The sequence below is a fragment of the Parasteatoda tepidariorum genome, chromosome 9 (assembly GCF_043381705.1).
Source record: "Parasteatoda tepidariorum isolate YZ-2023 chromosome 9, CAS_Ptep_4.0, whole genome shotgun sequence".
Lineage (NCBI taxonomy): Eukaryota > Metazoa > Arthropoda > Arachnida > Araneae > Theridiidae > Parasteatoda > Parasteatoda tepidariorum.
The window spans coordinates 7814756-7837559 of NC_092212.1; the positions used below are offsets into that span (position 1 = coordinate 7814756).

The following is a 22804-nucleotide window of genomic DNA, read 5'->3' on the forward strand; positions in this document are numbered from 1 at the left end:
ATAAATTGTGATCACTCTAATCTGATGATTCAATCCTGATTTAATCATGATATATATATATATATACAACATTATACAATAATAATGGTTTAGAAATATATACGGATGGCTCCAGGATGGAGGTCAAACCTCAACACTTCAGGACAGGTTTCGGAGTAATCATAAAGTATAATGGCGTCACCATTGCCAAGACCTCCTCCAGAGCATCCGATTATTGCTCAGCTTTTGAGGCCGAGCTGATGGTGATCAGAGAAGCAATAAATTCACATAGTTGCTTTGCCCATAGTTTTTACTCCGGTGCTCCGCCCAATGAGACAATCTAGCATGATCCACCGGTGGGTCACCCCGGCGTGAACGTGTTAAACAAAAATCAAGTAACTAGATAACACAACTGACTGCTTGACACAACTAAATTGAAATAAACATAAAAACAACGCCCCCTAACTTGCGCAGTAGAAAAAAAAAGGACAGTAGTTAAGAAAGAGTCAGAAAATAGTGACATCATTAATTGTAAAACTTGACCGGGATCTTGCCTTATTGAAAGAAAAAACTGATAATTCTTAATCATATGATTGAGAATGCAAGTACAAATTTTGACACTCATATAATTGCTTAACAACGTAACAATATCTTATTGCGTGCATTAAAAAAAAATATTAAAGGTTTTTTTTTCCAGGGCTTTCGGAAGATGAGCTTGTAGCACAGTGTGTCTTATTTTACATTGTTGGTCATGAAACTACGGCATCAACACTAGCTTACGTGGCTTATGTCCTGGCATTGAACCAACAATGGCAAGACAAATTAATTGTTGAAATAGATAAGGCATATGAAAAGCACGTGAGTATATAGTATGAGTAAATATCGATAAACTGAACGAAAATAAAAAATCTATACCATATGATTGCCTTTCATGCAATAAGTTATAAAATTAGGAAAATCGTCATTACCAACTTTTACTGTCATTAAAGAAGTTTAAACCTTCCAAAGAAGTGTAAATGCGTCGCTATCCATAAAAAAAAATTATGATGGGAAAACAACTTAAAATTAACGTTAGTATAATGCTGCATAGCTTTGTAACGATTTTAAAAGTTCACTGTAAGAATTCAATATAAAATCCTTATTATGTAGTGGCTTGAAAAATATTTGTACATTATTCTTGCATGATTTAAAACATTTTCCACGGATTAAAAACTTATTTTTGCAATATTGTTTACTTATTTATAAAATTCAACACTCTTTTTTATACTTTATATGAAAATTGCGTACAGATTTGCAAACATTTCAGTTGAGCTGGTTTTGAATTTAGTTAATAAATCAACATCAACAAAACATCAAAATTTCAATACTTTTAAGAGTAAAAACTGACCCCTAATTCAATTAGTTATAGATTATTTAAGAATTGTTAATCTCCATTGTGCCATTTCTTGTTCACAAGACTTAAATATGAGTGTGCTGTTAATCTACATTTTAGGGAAAATTGGGAAATGATGCTATTCGAGAAATGAAGATTATGGATGCCGTTGTGTCAGAAACTTTGAGAATGTATCCTCCTGCTTTAATGTAAGTAGTTTCATTAACCTTTTCGGGGCGGGTGACTCATAAATGCATTCGTACGGAATCAGGATAGCAAAAAATAGAAAACGGTAGCTCAGGTTTTGGCATACCTAATTTGACAGACTTACCTTTACTTTCACTTTAAATTTAAAACATGCAATATTTGAGTGTTAAAAATGCAACTATACAATTTTTACTTCGACTTTGATGTGGTGAATCAAATAAAGCAAACTATTATTATCCCGCCTACAAATAAACTGCTATAAAAATAGTTTGGCTACCAGTTTTATCTTTCCTAACCCTGATTCCCTGAGAATGCCATTCCTGCCAACTTTTAATCCTTTCCATTATCATTTTTCCCAGTGGTATTAAAATGTAATTAAAATTTCAATTTTAAGCAAACAAATACGTTGTATTTGAGAAACCTTAAGTTGACAACCATGATAGTAACGCATATAAATATATGTGCTTAATTTCTGTAAGAATAGTGGTGATCAAAATCATTTAAAAATTAAGTTTATAAAAGAAAAAAGTATACATTTACTACCACTTTAAATATAAAAATAAAATCTTCGGGAAAATCCGAAAGAGTTGGCAGGTATGGAATGTGTATATGACTCGCCCGTCTCGAAGAGGTTAAATAATATTATATCAGATCTGCCAACTACTACGCTTTTTGCAAAATATTTTATAGAGTGGTAGACATTTAAAAATCAAAGATTTCAGAGTTTCTGGTAATTTTACCAACATTTTAAAAGCCTCACCACAGAAAAGCTGGAAGTAATGGCTTTGAATAAGTACTTTTAAATCATTTTATATGTAGTGGTGTGGAAGATATATTTAAATAAATAAAAAATAATGCAAACAATCATATATACACAGTTACCTCTAGAATACATTTTTAAAAAAAAGTGTAGAAAGTTGGCAGCTCTGCATTACTGTGTTACGACTTCACTTGACTCAGCTGAGCATTGTATCGCACGCAGGTCTTTTACGATTTTCCTACACAAAGCCTTAAAAATTGGCCTTGAAACCTTATTATATTAAGGTTTAATACATTGCTTTAATATATTAAACCTTAATATATTACCTTAATATAATTAACCTTAATATATTACCTTAATATAATTAACCTTAATATATTACCAACGGTATATATTAAACCATGTTAGGTATTTATTAAGGTTTATATAAAACCTTAAGCTATACCTTAATATATTAGCAATCACCTTTGGCTACCAGCTTGGTCGACTTTCTTAACAATCTTGTACAATATATAAACTTTAATGGCAACCAAGCCTAACGTACAATACAACAAAGGTTATTTGAATATTTTAATTCTTCAACCCGTTTTCTAATTCTAGTGCGTAAATTAGTTTTAAACAATGCATTAGCCAAATATTTTCTCCGTTTAGCTGTTGCCCGTCACTTTTCCCTCGCGAAAGTACTTTGATTTCAGCTTGAACAATTTTTAAGTCATGTCTGCAATATTATCAATATTGCGGTAAAGTATAGTACAGTCAAACCCCGCTATAGAGAACTTTCAAGAGACCGAAATTTCGGTTCACTATAACCGGGAGTTCACTATATCCGTTACGCAGGGAATTTCACTAATGGTTCCCAAACTCCTCCATTTTATTACATTATATTCATATAAATGACTGAAAAATTATTATGTAGTAGCAAAAAATGTGTTATTTTTCATCACTCTTCGTCTTGCGTACAAATAAAAATTAGTAATCTTTAGCTGATGAGCAATCCTCAACATCAGATATGGAAACACTTCCCGACTCTCAGATAATTTTTCCTGAATTTCTGTTATTCCGCTTTTTAAACCTGTCTAACCTGCCATTCGAGCACATAAAAGTAGTTTCTATAGATGGTTTTAAAAATCGGTATATGTATTTATTTTGAAGTAGAAATTTCAAAATTATTACAAAGAAAATGGGGGAGAATCAGTCGAAGACAGAAAAAAGTTCATTATATCCAACTTCCTCACTTTTTTGGTTCACTATATCCACTAAAAATAACATTATACGTGTATAGCAAGGTGTATAACAAGGTATAGGTGTCGAGCATTTCGTTCACTATATCCGGGAGTTCATTATAAGCCGTGTTCACTATAGCGGGGTTTGACTGTATTAATAGATGCATACGATTACTCGCAAAAGGCGAGCTCCGTCACCAACAATATGCGTCACCCTATCACCGTTTATGTTTATAATTTCTACAACCATTTTAGAAAAGATCAAAAATAAATCTATATACTTGCTTCGTGACGAAGTTTATATTTCTAAAAATACACAATATATATTTTTCTAATTAAATAATTAACGTCACACTAACTGTTCAACATTATTTAAATTATAACTTAAGACAACCTAACAAAATAAATAATAACTGTAGCGTTGACCATAGACAGAGAAATACCTAAGTTTATGGTGACACCTGAAAGATATAATATGTATATATAAATATTTTAAGATGAAATAAAACAAGCAATTACCTTTCATGAGCGAACTAAAAGGATCAACAGAGAAGGAGAAAACCATAAACATGAAATAACACACTAAATATCCCCTAGCGAAAGCACTATAGGGAAATAGCAATCACACCATCTAAAATTCATTATAAATTATGTCACATTTTAACTACGTTATTTATCAATTCGTCTATTCATCTGGTATCTATGATATTTTTAAAATAAAGTAAATATATATAGTTTATACATTTTGTTAACTTCTGATAAAACTGAAAGTTTTGTCTCTTTGCAAATGTTGTTCTACGTTATCTAGAAATGTTGAAACGTGAAAAATTTATTTTAAAGCATTCCATTTAGACAATTTCTTTTTTTTCTTTCTTTCCTTATTTAGGTCAGGTAGAGTAGCAACTGCAGATTACAAATTAGGAGACACTGGGATAGTGGTGACAAAGGGAATGAATATACTTATTCCACTTTACGCAATGCATTATGACGCTGAATATTTTCCAGATCCTGAAATATTTAAACCCGAAAGGTAAAAACATGGATAATAATTTTCTTGGGGGCGAATGCTATGCATAAAGAATGGTATGCTATGCTATGAAAATGTTAATAATCGGAACTGTTGTTACCGTTTGTGAAACAGTAAATTATTTAGGTTGCAAATTTTAGTCTTGCAACTATGACGTTAGTCAGGGTATTCTTTCTTATTGGACAGGCAAATTCATGTAGGTATTCAAAAGTTGTGCTGTTTACCTATGCTTTTTTCCAGTGCTCTTTTTCCTTGCTTTTCTTTTCGCTCCTTTGGAGCTTTATTAGGTGGTTCTGGTGAAAATTATTCATTCTGGAAAAAATTTCGCAAGCTCCTTGTATCTGTGGCAAAAATGTGTATTTTAAGTAAATTTCATGGAAATTTAACGCTGCACCATGAAAATTGATTTTTGTCAAAAGGGAGTAGATATCACACTCTTATGTTTCATTCCATATGCCCCCTGTACGTATGATTTGAAATAATTGCACCTGAAGTGCGCATGCTTCAATTCCAGTAAAATACGGTTGCGTCCGGGAAAAAGTATCAAACTTACGTGAATGAAAAAGAGATTTTTAAAAATAAATTAATTAATTTAATTACTCTGTCGTTGTGGAATATTATCTTAACTTCGACCACACATACAAAACAAACATTTACAATCGAACGTGGATACTATGGAAGTTAAACTTCTTCTAACTAAATTGTATAATTAAAGAAAGTATATTTTCTAATTTCAAATAACCAAAAATATTTAGTTTTTTAAGGACCTATTATAATTCGAGGACCAAAATTTTAAACTAAAGCATATATTTTTTTGAAAAAATTAAATCAACTGATTGTTGTAACATCATACGATTCATTTTAACATTTTGTAATAACGAATCCTTCATTTTTATTTTGTGTTGGCGTTTTTCTTGACCTTATTGTAACACGGCCATTATGTTAATTTGAAAGAAGGTTTAAAAATTTTTTAAAAAAGTTGTAACAGAAATGGGTCAGAGTAGCTTTGTAAAACCAAGTTAACACTACTGAACGGTTAGTAAGATTTCAAAAAAAGCTCGCTCAGATGGAAGCTTGCGGAATATAACGTAAATTTCCAAAGTCCCCCTGATATCTTCAAAACCTGTCGTACGAGATCGAAGAGGTTTTCAGATTTGAAATCAGCATAATAAACTACTTTATAAAAGGTAAACACTATAGCTGATATCTTATTTATAAGTGTAAGCTTCTATAATGTCACTTGCATCCTTTTAGAACATGATTATCGAATTCCATTTTATTTGTTTTTAGATTCATGGATTCATCTCCGCAAAGGCATCCTCAGTACGCTTATTTACCATTTGGCGAAGGACCAAGAAACTGTTTGGGAATGAGATTCGCTCTGATGGAGATCAAATTATGCATGGCAAACATATTACATCATTACAGAATCAAAACTCATTCAACAACAAAAGTAAGTAACCTTTAATTTTACTAATTGATTTTTATACATCATAAGAAAATTATTAAAATCAGTGATTTATTTTTTTGCAGGTACCATTGGAGTACAGGAAATTCACGCCTTTTCTTAGTGTCAAGGAGTTACCTCTAGGTTTAGAAAAAAGACATTAATTCACCAATGCAAAATTTCTAAAAATGTATCAGAAGTTACGTGACGCGATGTTTTTTTAAGTTATACAATGAAATGTTTTCAAAGGAAACTTATTTCAAAGGTTCCTTTTATTGTAGAAGTTCTTTACTTAATAATTAATTTAGGGATTTGCTTTAAGCTTATTTTGCTTCAACTCCCAGTAAATAGATCCCAAAATCTCCAAGAACGTAGCAGCTTACATTAGCTCTTTCATTTGGAAACTTTTTACAGTGGTAACAGCTAAAAATTTGTAAAGTGAAAAATTTTATGTTTACATAGCATACCTGCCAACTTTTAATTACTTCCATTATCATTTTTCCCAGTGGTATTAAAATGGAATTAAAATTTCAATTTTTAGCAAACAAACACGTTGTATTTGAAAAAACTTAGGTTGACAGCCATGATAGTAACGCATATTAAAATATGAGTTTAATTTTTGTAAGAAAAGTGGTGATCAAAATCATTTAAAAATTAAGTTTATAAAAGAAAAATATAGTATATATTTACTACCACTTTAAATATGAAAATAAAAACTTCCGGAAAATCCGGAAGAGATAGCAGATATGTCAAATACCATGCCATAGTATTCGACGTGATAATGACAAACATAAGAAGCCAGGCCTTGCAAATTTCTTGTTTTAAAAGCAACACTGCAAAGGTAGATATCAAGGATTACTTTTATTGTAGAAATTTTTTATATGGAGATAAATATTTCATTTTTTTGGAAACGTATTTCGTATTCTTTTGAATTTTTATGCTAACAAATAGATCTTAAATTAGTGCCGAGGACAGAGCTGCTAACAACAGCACTTTCATTTGGAGATTTATTTAGTGGTAGCGATAATGCCAATTTGGAAGTCTAAGACTATTATAATATTTGAAGTGACAGTATTATAAGATTAAGAAATAGTCAGAAACGTAAAAAAAAATTGCCTGAAGAGTTTGCCAAGTGCGTTAAACATTTTGTATTAAAAAAAGCACTTCATATGTACATTTAAAAATTACCTTTATTCTAGAAATTCTCGATACATGATTTGCAACATATGTTACTCAAAATAAAAGATTTAAGGCATTCAAATTGTGGTTAATCCATAGCATTTTACCATCACCTCCTACATCAAGAAGCCTCCACACGGTCTTTTATAAGTAGTCCGCGCAGACTGTTTAAAAAGTGAACCAGTAGTGGGCATGAACCCAAAACCTTTTATAAAAGTAATTGAGAGAAATGTATCTTATATATTTGAGAATTGAACCTGCAGTGGTTGACAAGTGAATAAGGCAAACCAGTAATATTCATAAATGAAATAAATTTTTAGTCATATATTTATTACCACTTTCTCATTTCAACTATATTCTGTATTAATGACTCGTTCAGTAAGTGGATATCCTTCTCACACAGTGGTCTGATCGGACTTCCTATGAAAAACCGTGTGGAGGCTTTTAGTTATAGGAGGCGTTGATTTTACACTCACAAATCAAAATAATGCTTTATTTGTACTAAAAACGCGTTCTCTCAAAAAAGTGTCCACATACAATTTTAAAGAAACCTAAACAATATTACTATTTCAGAGCAGGTAGCATTTGGATCATAAGTATTCCGAAGAGTAAACTTCTAGGCGTTAAATTTTACCGCTGACTTAGAATAAATTCTCATTGTACTCATTACATCTGCATACCTGCCAACTTTTAATCCCTTCCATTATCATTTTTCCCAGTGGTATTAAAATGGAATTAAAACTTCAATTTTAAGCAAACTAATATGCTGTATTTGAGAAAGCTTAAGTTAACAACTATGATAGTAACGCATATTAATATATGTGCTTAATTTTTGTAAGAATAGTGGTGATCAAAATCATCTGAAAATTAAGTTAATAAAAGAAAAAATAGTATATACTTTCTACCACTTGAAATATAAAAATAAAATCTTCCGGAAAATCCGGAAGAGTTGGCAGGTATGCGTCTGCCAGCTGAAGTTTTCACAGGTGAATGTATTACCAGGGCTCGAAAAGCAGCCAGTACGCCCGTCCTCGGCGGTCAAAAACTCCCTGTGGACAACAAATTTCTCGAACCCGACGTCCGCGCGGACGGCCATTTTCCCGTTAAGGTTCGTGATACATTTTCCATTTTTGTTATCTTACAAGAGTCTAGCGCCTCACTTCTAAAATGACTCTTTAATCTAGAAATACAGCAACATGCTGAAATTGATGTTTTCTCTGTCTGGGAGTAATGCAGCGGTTAAAAGAGGCTTTTCAGCAATAAACTTACAAAAAAAAAAACATAAATAAACTTATTACGTACTGGTCTTAAACAAGAAGCGTTAAACGCAATTGTGAACATCTACCTAAATGAAAAACCCCTTTCAGNTACTCCGCCCACAAATAAACTGCTAAAGAAATACTTTGATTACCAGTTTTATATTTTTAACCTGATTGATACGGTTTTATGCTGTCACATATTTGTGACAGTCGGCCCGAAAGGGTTAAACTTGATCCAAAAATTCTCTTTTGTTCTGGATTGGGTTCAAAATTACAAGGAGTTGAACATTGATAATCACAAATTCAATAATTGTGCCAGCTGTTCAAAAGCTGAATTTTTTTGCAAATTAGGAAATATGGCAACCTAGGCATTGTTTATGATTACAAATCCACTGTAGAAATAACTAGTGTGATAGCATGGTTTTAGCTGATGTAAATCACGAAAAAGGAACTGTGTTTAATTTTATCATTGCTTTTTCTTTTTAATTGCTTAAAAACTTTCACTGAGTTGACTGCTCAAGAAAGAAAAAATCATTTTCTTCACTCAATCAATCAATGTTTTTTTTCAAAATTATGCAATAACTTTCAAAAAAAATTTTTTTTAGTTTATTTGATTATTAATAATATGAGCAGTTTAGAAAATGCGTCAATTTATAGGAATCTCAAAAAACAGTGTAAAGAATACCGTGTATTAGTATTCGAACATATTATGTTTACATAGTATTTGATGTGATAGTGGCACACATAAGAAGCCAGGCCTTGTAAAAAAATTTTTAAAAGCAACATCGCAAAGGTATATATAAAGGATTAACTTTATTGCAGAAATTCTTTATATGGAAATAAATATTTCAATTTTTTGGAAACGTATTTTGTATTCTTTTGAGTCGTATATAACTAATAGATCATAAGTTAGGCCGAGGACAGAGCTGTTAACAACAGCACTTTCATTGGGAGATTTTTTTAGTGGTAGCAAAACAGCCTATTTGGAAGTCTTGGACTATTATAATAGTTGAAGTGACAGTAATATAAGATTAAGAAGTAGTCAGAAACATAAAATTATTTGCCCTAAGAGTTTGCCAAGTGCGTTAAGCATTTAAAAAAACACTGCAAAAGTACATTTCAAAATTACCTTTATTCTAGAAATTCTTGATACATGATTTGCAACATATATAACTCAAAATTAAAGATTTAAGGCCTGATACGATTTCAGAGCAGGTAGCATTTGGATTATACGCAGACGAGTCAAGTTCGTTGAATTTCACCTCTTACAAAGAATAAATTCTCATTATGTACTGTACTCACTCATTACATCTACCAGCTGAAGTTTTAATTGGCGGATTGGATTTATTGTTTTACTTTAGGATTTGAAGCCCTAATCCATCAAGATTAATCCATATCGAAAGATTAAAATCTATATTAATTATGATTTATATTTTATTGCGGTAGATAAATAAATTTCGTTTCTCTTTTTTAACGCTTTAATGTAGGAGTATTGATCAAGGTATCTGAGATTAAATTGCCAAATTCAACGGGCGAATGACGAATATACAGAACAGAAAAATGTGTGCTAATTTACACTATATTACAAGTGATCCGTACTTTGTTAACCTTTTGGGGACGGATGATTCAGAATAGCATTCGTACAAAACCAGAATCAAGTTGTTATTAAATAAAAAACGGTAACTTAAATATAGTCGTTGCTAATTTGATAGACTTACTTTGCTTTTACTTTAATTATTGTTAGTTTAATCATATATATAATCAATGTTAATTCAAAGTATAACTAAATAGTTTTATTTTGAACAAAGTAGTGGTGAATTAAATAAATCAAACAATTATAACTCCTCCCACAAATAAACTGCTAAAGAAATACTTTGATTACCAGTTTTATCTTTTTACCCTGATTGATACGGTTTTATGCTGGCACGTATTTGCGACAGTCGGCTTGAAAGGGTTAAAATAAATTTTCAATACAATTAATATTTTGATGTGGTAGATACGGAAATTTCGTTTCCCTTTTCTAATGCTTTAATACAGTGTTTTCCGAAAGTAAGATATGCGTACCCCGAGCGATACGGGAACAATTTTACGGGGATACGCGTTCTTCAACGAAATATGAAGCAAGCAAACGAAAATTTCAAAATCTTTTATTTAAAAACTAAGCTAGACATGAAAATTTACGATAACGTATTTTTCTATTGGCTATTTTTTGCAGCGTCAACAGAGTTAATAAGTAGTGGTGTCAGCAGCGAGTTGTGATTTTTAACTTTTGTGCAATTTTTTTATAGTAAAAAATTCATTCATTTTTTTTATTAGAGGAATACAGCATAACCAAAAATTTAGAATGGGAACACAAAAGTCATAAGTTTAGGAAACACTGCTTTAATGTAAGCGTATTGATCGAGGTACCTGCCTTGCGTCACAAGCCTATTCATCTGAGATTAAACTGCTAAATTCAACAAGCACATGCGGTCGAATGATTAATATACAAAACAGTAAAATGTGTGATATATAAACAAAACAAAAAAGAAAAAAAGATTTGAATAATAGTTGATAAGATGCAAGTGCGATTAAAAGAAGTCTGAATAACAGAAAAAATAAGCTATTTACATAGTCGAAAAAATAAACGTATAAAAAATTTTCAACGGAGTGCGTAAAAACAAAATCGAAAAACTAGTATATACATATTTACAGCGGAGTGAAGTATAGATGATGTGGATAGATTACATTACCTCTCTGCAACTCCTACCCCCATAATGGGCTTCTCAGGTTCTCAGAGGAGTAATTTCATTTAGAGGAATGAAATATATACATATATACTTTTCTATAATCTAAAGTAAATTTCAACAAAAAGTATACATCTAAAAGAATGGTAACCATTTCGTTATCAATATTTTTGTTAGTATGTATCAATCAACTCATTTATCATTTAACCATTATATCATTTAACCATTATCAATATATTTGAGGGAGAATAATAATATTAGTAAAAATTTTCCGGAGTATGCTAAGATTCTGATTGTGGTCAATCCATGATATACTACTCACACAAATTAAAATAATGCTATATTTGTATTAAAGACGAGTTCATGCAAAAAAAGTGTCTCATAATTTCGAAGAAACCTAAACAATTATACGATTTCAGAGCACGTAGCATTTGGATTATATGCACCGCTGACTAAGAATAAATTCTCATAATGTACTCATTACATCTACCAGCTGAAGATTTCACTGGCTGATGTATTATTTAATTTAAGTCACACGTTATTATGATGCGTAATATCACAAAAGATTAAAATGTATATTCATTATGAATAATATTTTGTTGTGGTAGATGAAGAAATTTTGTTTCCCTTTTTTAATGCTTTAATGTTAGCGTTTTGATCGAGATACCTGACTGACGGCTCTAGCTTATTCATCTGAGATTAAATTTCCAAATTCAACGGTCGAATGACTAATATACAGAACAGAAAAATGTGTGATAATTTACACTATATTACAAGTGTTCCGTATTTCGTTAAAGTCCTAGTGTTTTGATTTTATTGGGCACCTGGGCCACGAAGCGACCCCTATTCCATTAATCTGGAATTTTAACACTGTTTTGTTTGAACATTGAGGTAAGCAGGCAGTGTAGTTGCTTTTCTGAATGTTTCAAACACTTTGCTTGAGTAACTAAAAAGGAATCAAAAAATAAAATGAGCAGCTTGCTCTAAACTATGTTTGCTTGATTTCAGAGTTGTTCAGAATTGTATCAGCATGAGGAATCGTTATTTTCAGAAAGGTTGATAAAATTATTTGTTTTGATAGTTATGATATGAGGCGTCGGAAGTGAAATGTGCAGCTATTGGTCTGTAGTTTTTATCTTTGATATAATTTTCAAATTTAAAGATTTCATTAAAATTTGCTGTTTTACATTCTATGGCTTTATCGAAAAAATCTGCGTTTAGCTTGTATATATGCTGTGATAGAGTTGGTATTTTGAGGTCTGCATCTATATTGGTATTCCGGATGAGCCATCTTTCACAGATTATTTTTCTATGGATCTTGATTTGGCATTGGTTTAATTTCTTCAGTAGATGTTGAGGTATCGTTGTCCAGGCAGGTGAGGCATAGGTAAGTATTGGGCGGATCATTGCTGTATACAGTAGCATTATTGCTGCATTTTCTTTATCTATTGTGCTTTTGATATGATCATTCCAGGTGAGTTCACTATTGATTATAGGGCCAATGATAATTTGCTTTTTTAACTATTGGTATTGGTAGATTGAACATTTTTGGTTGAAGTTGTGGAAGTATTTTAATTCTTCCTTTTTGTATAATTAATATTTGTGATTTTCCAGTGTTTACAGCAGTTTTTCATTTTAAGCACCAGTATTCTATTTCGTATATATGGTCCTGTAGTTTTTGAAGACCATGATTTGGGTTTCTGGATTTAATAGATCTAATAATGCCGTTGTCATCTGCGTAATAGGCTGTTATGCTGTTATAATCGGCTTTGTTTATAGGAAAATCATAGCTGTATAATATGTATAAAATCGGTCTCAGAATGCTGCCCTGAGGTACTCCCAGTGGCGTAGCGAGGGGGGAGCAAGGTAGGGTGGCATGCCCCGGGCGCTACTCACAAAGGGGCGCCAAATGGTCCGCAAAACAAAAAATTGCTGGATAATTTTTATTATTATTATAATTGATTTCTGGAAAATATATTTTAAATTTAGTGCCAGTGCAATATAATAAGTGTTAATTCGTAAATAAAAAGGAACACTAATAGTCTAAATCAAACTGTAATAATATATTCATAATAGAAATGGCACGTCTTTTCTACTGCCACGGCTGACTCGACCTTCGTCTGTCAGCACTTCTTTATGGCATCTACGCTGTGTGGTTACATAAATTATCTCCTTTCTTGATTTGCCTGATAAAATAATATGTTATAATAAATATTTGCAGTGTACAAAGTACAAACATTCTTTCTTTCAGAACACTCTTTATTTTTATTTCTGTAAACGCAATGTAGCTTACGCTTGTTATTTTAAAACGATAACAATAGCACTCTAATGTACAGTCACGGAAAAAATTATGCGGAAAATAACAACTAAAGGATCGTCTTTTTTTTAATATAGATATTTCCCAGACACAAAACAAATACAGCGTTTTGTCGTTTCTAGGAAAGGACACAAACGCCGTATTTGTTGTGTAGCTGAGAAGTGTCTATATTAAAAAATAAATGATACTTTAGTTGTTACTTTCCGGATACTTTTTTCCGTGACACTTTACAGCTTTCTTTTCAACTACTTAAGGTATTTATAATTTAGCAATTATTAGTTAACTTATTAAATTTAAATGATAGTTACATGAAACGTTAAAGAAGTATTATGAGTAATGTTTTTGCCTTAGTTAAAAATCATGTATCTAATAAAATCAGTAAATATTATGAATTGTGTTAATTTTTGGCGTTGTTCGCACGTAGCAGTTGACTTCTGTGTTAAAACTTATTGTCTAACTATAAATAATAAGTACTGTAATTTGTTCAGAATATGCTTGTAAAACAACTTTCACTTAGTAATTCGGTTTGTGACGAAGTTTTTCTGCAACAATGAAAAAGATAAATTGTCTGTAAGCAAATTAGCCAAGTTAAACCAATTAGAAAATTAATAATCTGCTACTTTTAGCTCAGTTAAAACCATTACATTCTAGAATGTTTAAAGTTTAATACAAAATACAAAAAATATTGTTACTTTATTAAAATTTCATGTCTAAAATATTGTAAAGCAAAGAATCAAACATTTTTATTTAAATTTCTTAGGGATATTTCAGTATCGTGATCTGTAGCGCCAACTACAATCACCAAATAGATTTTAAACTTGCAAATTTTTTTTAAAAAGAAATATGTAAATGTTTGCCCAATATTATACCTTTCGAGTTCGTCCCTTTCTGTTATGCTCTTTTTTAATTTATGAAATAATTATTATTATAATAATTAGTCAAATAAATAATTATTGTTCAATAAATATTTTAAATAAATTTCCATTAGAAATAATCTGAGACTGTAAAAATTTAATTATACAATAAAAAAATAAATATGTAACAAAATTTAGATATGCATACGGACTTTTAAAGGACGTTTATGCAAATATATTTGGGGGAAGGGGTAAAATATATTTAATATATATTTTATTCCAATCTAAAATATATTTAATATATATTTCATTCCAATCTAAAATATATTTAATATATATATATTCCATATACAACTTTGAAATATGTGAATTGTTAAAGAATTCTCCTTCTACATGGTTTTTTTCAACCATAAATTGATGATTTTGAATTCTCATTGCATCTTTTTACATTGACGTACTTTTACAATAAATGGTTTTTAAAAAAAGCAATTGTTTATTTAGTAGGGGAGAGTGGGGTCAATTGTAACATTTTTTGCTTAACTATTTTTAACTAACAAAAAATCCAATATATTATTAGTATTAATTGACAGACGAGTAAAGTAGACTATCCTCTACTAGAAAAAAAATAAATACCTGATTTTAAATATTATTATATTAGTTATTAACAATTTTTGACAGTCGTGCACTTGTTACAATTGTCCCCACTTACGGGGTCAATTGTAACAGTTCATAAATTCAACTAAAACATAGTTAATTATACATATTATCATAGTTGTGATATATTTTTTTATTGATCAAAATAGTAGTGATATTTTAGGAGTAAAAATAATAATGAGCAGAGACCTAAAGGGTTAAACTTTTAACTTTAAGGGGTTAAAAATTTTAATTTATGCTGTGAAAGGTGACAAATAAAATAATGCACATGCAACATAATATAAATGATATAGGAAACTATTGGTGGTTCTTAAAGAGTTAAGTAATGGTTTGTAAACATAAGATTATTTATTTTCAGCTGTTACAATCGTCCCTTTACTTATTGTTACAATTGTCCCCAAGACGCCATTTCAGCTTCATTTGTTAAAAACAATGCTAGTTAATTAGCAAAACTAATCTTTTTTTTTTTGAAATGTTAATTAAAGTGTCCACTTACATATTCGGTTACTAATTTTTATTTGTTTAAACAAAATTACTTTGTTACAATATAATATTCTAATACCAAAAAAAGTACTTGCGTGGCGTGAAAATATCTTTTGTGATGTAACTCTTTCAAAAGTACATAAAAATGGTTGCCATCAGGGGTGTACATGTAGATTTATTAAATACACCTTGTGCGCCACCTAGGAACCAAATCTAGAACCCGACACTCGAAATTTTTGCTCTGTTACAATCGTACCCTGTTACAATTGACCCCACTCTCCCCTACTCTTCTTCACTTTTTTTGTTAACTTGCTACATAGCGAGTACTTATTTTCAGGTCTAATAAAAGGGGTTAAGGGGTTTTGCAATTTGAAATTTTTTCTACGTTGAAAAATGTTGTCCATGTTGAAAAACTAGCACTTCAAGATGGTAAAAATGTAGGAAACCCATTATCTTAAACTTAGACTTGTAGCTCAGTTTGATCCGCCACTAGCAAATTATCTTAAACATGCCACAGAAACTTCAAAAACTGTCTCATATTTGTCACCACAGATTCAAAATGAATTCATCTTCTGGCATCTGCAGTTCGAAATCAACTAATAAACTATATCAAAAGAAATAAATATTATGGACTTTTGTTTGATTCAACTCCTGATATCTCTCATCGAGAACAAATGTCCCAAGTTGTTAGGTATCTAGATGTTGATTTTATCAATAAAAAAGTTCAAAGAAATTTTTTTATTTTTTAGTTTTATTGAAATACATGCTAAAGGTACAGCCTCGATCGAAAGTGAAATTTTAGAGAAATTAAATTCAGATGAAATTTCATTAAGATGAAATTTCAATGTTACGAAAATGCTGCCGTGATGGAAGGTCACACATCTGGCGTTCAGCAAAGAATAATGGAAAAAAATCATAAAGCATTATTTGTAAATTCAGATAACCATTCATTGAATTTAGTAGGAGTTACTGCAGCTAAACAAGATCCAATCGTTGTGACATGTTTTGGAATAATTGAAAACATATATCTCTTTTTCTCACGTTCAACGTTAATATGGGAATTATCAATCAATGCTTTAACAAAAACTGTCAAACATGAATCTCAAACACGATGGAGTGTCAGAATACAAGTGGTTAGCGTTATCGTCAATGGGCTAGAGAATATAGTAGAACTATTCGAAAAATTAGCAAAGGACCCTACAAATGACACCAGAAGGGAAGCTACAATTCTGTTGCAAAATATACTAACTTTTAGTTTCATACCTTTAGTTCATTTCTGGTATGAAATCTTAAGGAGGATTGATCGCGTGCAGCTCAGATTACAAGATCCTACAATGAATTTTAAAGAAGCGTTCCATGATCTTGAATCATTAGCAACTGAACTAGCCGAAATTCGAGACAAGCTCTGTGAAGAGGCAATAGAAAAAGCGAAATCTCTTTGTGAAAAATGGGATATCGATACAACAATACGTGTAAGAAGACGCCGCAAAATGCCTGGAGAATTGGCTATAAATGTTGGTCTTTCCGCAGAAAGTGAAATTTCTCGCGTTATGAAAAGCGTTCTTGATCGTCTCCAACAAGAAATATTAACACTATTAAGTGACCTCAATTTAAAATTTAGATTTCTACTAGACGTTGAAAATTTATTAAACAAGGATAATGTTGATAACGACCTTGAAAATTTTTTAAAAATTTGGGTGAATTTTATAATACAAATTTCAATGGAATAGAACTCTTTATCGAAATATGTGACTGCAAAATGTTACTCCGCAGTAGAAAAGAAATTGAACCTAAAACTTCATTAGAGTTTCTTACTTTTATAATCTCGTATGGAGGAGATGTTTTTCCAAACCTGAGAGTGGCACTTCATATACTTCTGACTATCTCATTATCAATTGCTAGCTGCGAACGTTCACTCAGCAAATTAAAATAAATTTTGATATATCTACGATCAACGATGGGACAAGATCGCGTAAGTGACTTAGCATTTTTAAGTGTGGAAAGAGAAAAATTTGAAATGATCAACTTTGATGATATTATTGATAAATTTACTTTATCAAAAGAAAGGAAAATTTATACATAGTAATTAATTTTATTAATGTTTTATAATCATATTATTGTTAAATATATGTATCTCCTTAGAGATAATAAATATTTACTTTTAGACTGTTTTAAAACTGCATGTTTTTAAAATATTTCTTCAGAAATATGTAAAATAAATAATAGGTATCTTTTGAACTAATTTTAGATGATCATATACATTTCAAAATCTAGTTTTTGAAATGTATTGTCTCAAATTTAAAGCCTAGCTTGAGCCTATGATTTTATTTATTTATTAATTTGTGAGTATATTTTACTATATATAATATTATACGGTTTTCGAATTGGGGGGGGGGGCGCTAAAAAGATATTGTGCCGCGAGTTAAGCTCGCTACGCCACTGCGTAATCCGGCTGTGATGTTTCTCTTTGTAGATTTTTTGTTTTTGATGTTGACTTGAAATGTTCTATTAGAAAGATAGCAGGATAGGAGATTGATTATGCCGGGTGGAAAATTTAGCTGTTTGAGTTTATATATTGTGCCATACTTTATCTAATGCTTTGGATATGTCGATCATCAGGAAGGCTATTGTTTCTTTATTTATTATTGCTCTGCCAGTATAGTCTATTATTCGGAGTAACTGTTTGGGGGTATCTAATTTTTGTCGGAATCCATACTGTTCGTCGGGGAGGGCTGTAAGTAGTGGTTTTATATTTCGTTAAAGCTCAGATAATAAAAATATATTTTCAATGCAATTAATATTTTGATGTGGAAGATAAGGAAATTTCGATTCCCTTTTCTTATGCTTTAATGCAGTGTTTCCCCAAGTAAGGTACGCGTACCCCCTGGGGTACGGGAACAGTTCAGCGGGGGTACGCGTTCTTATCCGAAATATCCTGCAACAAACGAAAATTTCAAAAGCCTTTATTTAAAAACTAAGCTAGCCATGAAAATTTACGATTACGTATTTTTCAATTGGCTATTTTTGGCAGCGTCAACAGAGTTAATAATTAGTGGCGTCAACAGCGAGTAATGACTTTGCGAAATTTTTTATAGTAAAAAATGTATTCATTTTTTTTAGTGGTATACAGCGTTTCGAAAAATTTAGAATGGGTACACAAAAGTCATAAGTTTGGGAAACACTGCTTTAATGTAAGCGTATTGATCGAGGTACCTGCCTTGCGGCACTAGCCTATTCATCTGAGATTGAACTGCTAAATTCAACGGGCGAATGTGGTCGAATGATTAGTATGCAAAACAGTAAAATGTGTAATAAACAAAAAAAAAAAGAAAAAAGATTTGAATAATAGTTGATAAGATGCAAGTGTGATTACAAGACATCTGAATAACTGAAAAAATAAGCTATTTACATAGTTGAAAAAATAAATATGTACAAAATTTTCAACTGAGTGAGTAAAAACAAAATCGAAAAACTAGTATACACATATTTACAGCGGAGCGAAAAATAGATGACGTAGATCTTCATCGGAGAAGAGAGTATTAGTTGGGATAGATTACATTACCTCTCTGCCATACCTACCCCCATAATGGACTTCGCGGAAGCATAGAGGAGTAATTTCATCTAGAGGAATGAAATATATATATATATATGTTACGGTGAAAGANATATGTATATACTTTTCTCTTATCAAAAGTAAATTTCAACAAAAAGCTTGCAAATAAGAGAATGGTAACCATTTCGTTATTTATATATTTGTAAGTATATACATGTTTAATGACTCTAGATTTAATTTTTCTGAGTTTCAAAGCGAAGCGAGTCACGTGATTTGTTTTTCCAGAAGATAACCGATTAATAGTGGTTGAAGATTTTTTTCCCCCATCATATTCTCCGTATATTTTTCCATATAAATCTTTGCGATTTCACAAGTCTACGATTTGAAACATAGATATGGACAAATCAAGAATCCAAATCTAAAGTTAAAGCGTTTTTAACAACAACAAAAATGTCCTCTTTGAAAAGGGTAAAGAAACTGCAAACTTTCAGAATCATTTTATAATGGGAAGGGGAAAATTTAAAAAAATTTATATATATTTCTGTGAGGAAAAAAGTAGCGCATTTTTAAGATTTGTAGCATTTGAAAAATAATAAGTAGCCCAAAAAGTAGCGGGTAGCCCAAATTCGATTTTCAGTAGCGGGGACTTTTAAAAGTAGCCCAATCCGCTACTTGTAGTCCAATCTGGAAACACTGCTCTGACTGAGAATAAATTCTCATAATGTACTGTACTGTGTACTCACTCATTACATCTACCAACTGAAAATTTTACTGGAGGATGTATTATTTAATTTTAGGGCAATAGGTTTACATATTATAGCTTTCCATATATAAAATTAAAATACATATTAATTATGATTAATATTTTGTTGTGGTAGATAAATAAATTTTGTTTCCCTCTTTTAAAGTTTCAATGTGATCTTGGTACCTGACTTGCGGCACTAGCCTGTTCATCTGAGATTAAATTGCCAAATTCAACGGGTGAATGACTAATATACAGAACAGTAAAATGTGTGCTAATTTACACTATTTTAGAAGCGTTCCGTATTTCGTTAACCCCTTGGGGGCGGGTGATGCAGAAAAAGCATTCGTACAAAAGCAGAATCAAGTTGTAATTAAATAAAAAACAGTAACTTAAATGTAGTCGTTGTTAATTTGACAGACTTACTTTGCTTTTACTTTAATTATTGTTAGTTTAATCATATATATAATCAATGTTAATTCAAAGTATAACTAAATAGTTTTATTTTGACCAAAGTAATGGTGAATTAAATAAATCAAACAATTATAACTCCATCCACAAATAATCTAAAGAATTACTTTGATTACCAGCTTTATCTTTTTACCCTGAGTGATACGGTTTTATGCTGGCAAGTATTTGCGACAGTCGGCGCGAAAGGGTTAAAATAATTTTTCAATACAATTAATATTTTGGTGTGGTAGATACGGAAATTTCGTTTCCCTTTTCTAATGCTTTAATACAGTGTTTTCTGAAAGTAAGGTATGCGTACCCCGAGGGATACGGGAACAATTTTGCGGGGATACGCGTTCTTCAACGAAATATGTAGCAAACAAACGAAAATTTCAAAATCTTTTACTTAAAAACTAAGCTAGACATGAAAATTTACGATTACGTATTTTTCTATTGGCTATTTTTTGCAGCGTCAACAGAGTTAATAAGTAGTGGTGTCAGCAGCGAGTTGTGATTTTTAACGTTTGTGCAATTTTTTTATAGTAAAAAATTCATTCATTTTTTTTATTAGAGGCACNGTATTTTTCTATTGGCTATTTTTTGAAGCGTCAACAGAGTTAATAAGTAGTGGTGTCAACAGCGAGTAATGACTTTTAACTTTTGTGAAATTTTTTTATAGTAAAAAGTTCATTCATTTTTTTATTAGAGGCATACAGCATAACCAAAAATTTAGAATGGGTACACAAAACTCATAAGTTTAGGAAACACTGCTTTAATGTAAGCGTATTGATCGAGGTACCTGCCTTGCGTCACAAGCCTATTCATCTGAGATTAAACTGCTAAATTCAATGGGCACATGCGGTCGAATGATTAGTATACAAAACAGTAGTGTGATATATAAACAAACAAAAAAAAGATTTGAATAATAGTTGATAAGATGCAAGTGCGTTTACAAGAAGTCTGAATAACAGAAAAAATAAGCTATTTGGATAGTCGAAAAAATAAATATATACAAAATTTTCAAAGGAGTGAGTAAATACAAAATCGAAAAACTAGTATATACATATTTACAGCGGAGTGAAGTATAGATGATGTGAATAGATTACATTACCTCTCTGCCACTCCTACCCCATAATGGGCTTCTCAGGTTCACAGAGGAGTAATTTCATTTAGAGGAATGAAATATATACAAATATACATTTCTATAATCTAAAGTAAATTTCAACAAAAAGCATACATATAAAAGAATGGTAACCATTTCGTTATCAATATTTTTGTTAGTATGCATCAATCAACTATATCATTTAACCATTATCAATATATATGAGGGAGAATAATAATATTAGTAAAAATTTTCCGGAGTATGCTAAGATTCTGACTGTGGTCAATCCATGATATACTAGTCACACAAATCAAAATAATGCTATATTTGTATTAAAGACGAGTTCATGCAAAAAAAGTGTCTCATAATTTCGAAGAAACCTAAACAATAATACGATTTCAGAGCAGGTAGCTTTTGTATTATATGCACCGCTGACTAAGAATAAATTCTCATTATGTACTCATTACATCTACCAGCTGAATTTTCACTAGCTGATGTATTATTTAATTTAAGTCACACGTCACTGCAATGCGTTATATCACAAAAGATTAAAATTTATATTCATTATGAATAATATTTTGTTGTGGTACAAGAAGAAATTTCGTTTCCCTTTTTTAATGCTTTAATGTTAGCGTTTTGATCGAGGTACCTGACTGACGGCTCTAGCTGAGATTAAATTGCCAAATTCAACGGTCGAATGACTAATATACAGAACAGAAAAATGTGTGATAATTTACACTATATTACAAGTGTTCCGTATTTCGTTAAAGTCCTAGTGTTTTGATTTTATTGGGCACCTGGGCCACGAAGCGACCCCTATCCCATTAATCTGGAATTTTAACACTGTTTTGTTTGAACATTGAGGTAAGCAGGCAGTGTAGTTGCTTTTCTGAATGTTTCAAGCACTTTGCTTGAGTAACTAAAAAGGAATCAAAAAATAAAATGAGCAGCTTGCTCTAAACTATGTTTGCTTGATTTCAGAGTTGTTCAGAATTGTATCAGCATGAGGAATCGTTATTTTCAGAAAGGTTGATAAAATTATTTGTTTTGATAGTTATGATATGAGGCGTCGGAAGTGAAATGTGCAGCTATTGGTCTGTAGTTTTTATCTTTGGTGTAATTTTCAAATTTAAAGATTTCATTAAAATTTTCTGTTTTACATTCTATGGCTTTATCGAAAAAATCTGCGTTTCGCTTGTATATATGCTGTGATAGAGTTGGTATTTTGAGGTCTGCATGTATATTGGTATTCCGGATGAACCATCTTGCACAGGTTATTTTTCTAAGGATCTTGTTTTGGCATTGGTTTAATTTCTTCAGTAGATGTTGAGGTATCGTTGTCCAGGCAGGTGAGGCATAGGTAAGTATTGGGCGGATCATTGCTGTATATAGTAGCTTCTTTAGTTTAAGTGACATATTCTGATTATATATTAATGGTTGTATGGCTATTATTGCTGCATTTGCTTTATC

At 31.0% G+C, this 22804-nt stretch overlaps 1 protein-coding gene and 1 long non-coding RNA gene across 3 annotated transcripts in view; both read left to right on the forward strand.

Annotated features, from left to right (window-relative positions):
- LOC107436723 (cytochrome P450 3A9-like) overlaps positions 1-7276 on the forward strand; it is a 59456-nt gene extending 52180 nt beyond the window's left edge. For both annotated transcript variants that reach the window (XM_016048520.4, XM_016048519.4), the window contains exons 10-14: positions 677-837; positions 1472-1560; positions 4428-4571; positions 5859-6021; positions 6102-7276. In XM_016048520.4, the coding sequence (XP_015904006.2) occupies positions 677-837; positions 1472-1560; positions 4428-4571; positions 5859-6021; positions 6102-6179 (635 nt within the window). In that variant the 3' untranslated portion in view covers positions 6180-7276. The remainder of the gene's footprint in view (positions 1-676; positions 838-1471; positions 1561-4427; positions 4572-5858; positions 6022-6101) is intronic.
- A 5465-nt stretch (positions 7277-12741) lies between these two features.
- LOC139426394 (uncharacterized) overlaps positions 12742-22804 on the forward strand; it is a 34432-nt gene continuing 24369 nt past the window's right edge. Inside the window, exon 1 of the long non-coding RNA XR_011637664.1 lies at positions 12742-13750. This is a non-coding gene — a long non-coding RNA (uncharacterized lncRNA). The remainder of the gene's footprint in view (positions 13751-22804) is intronic.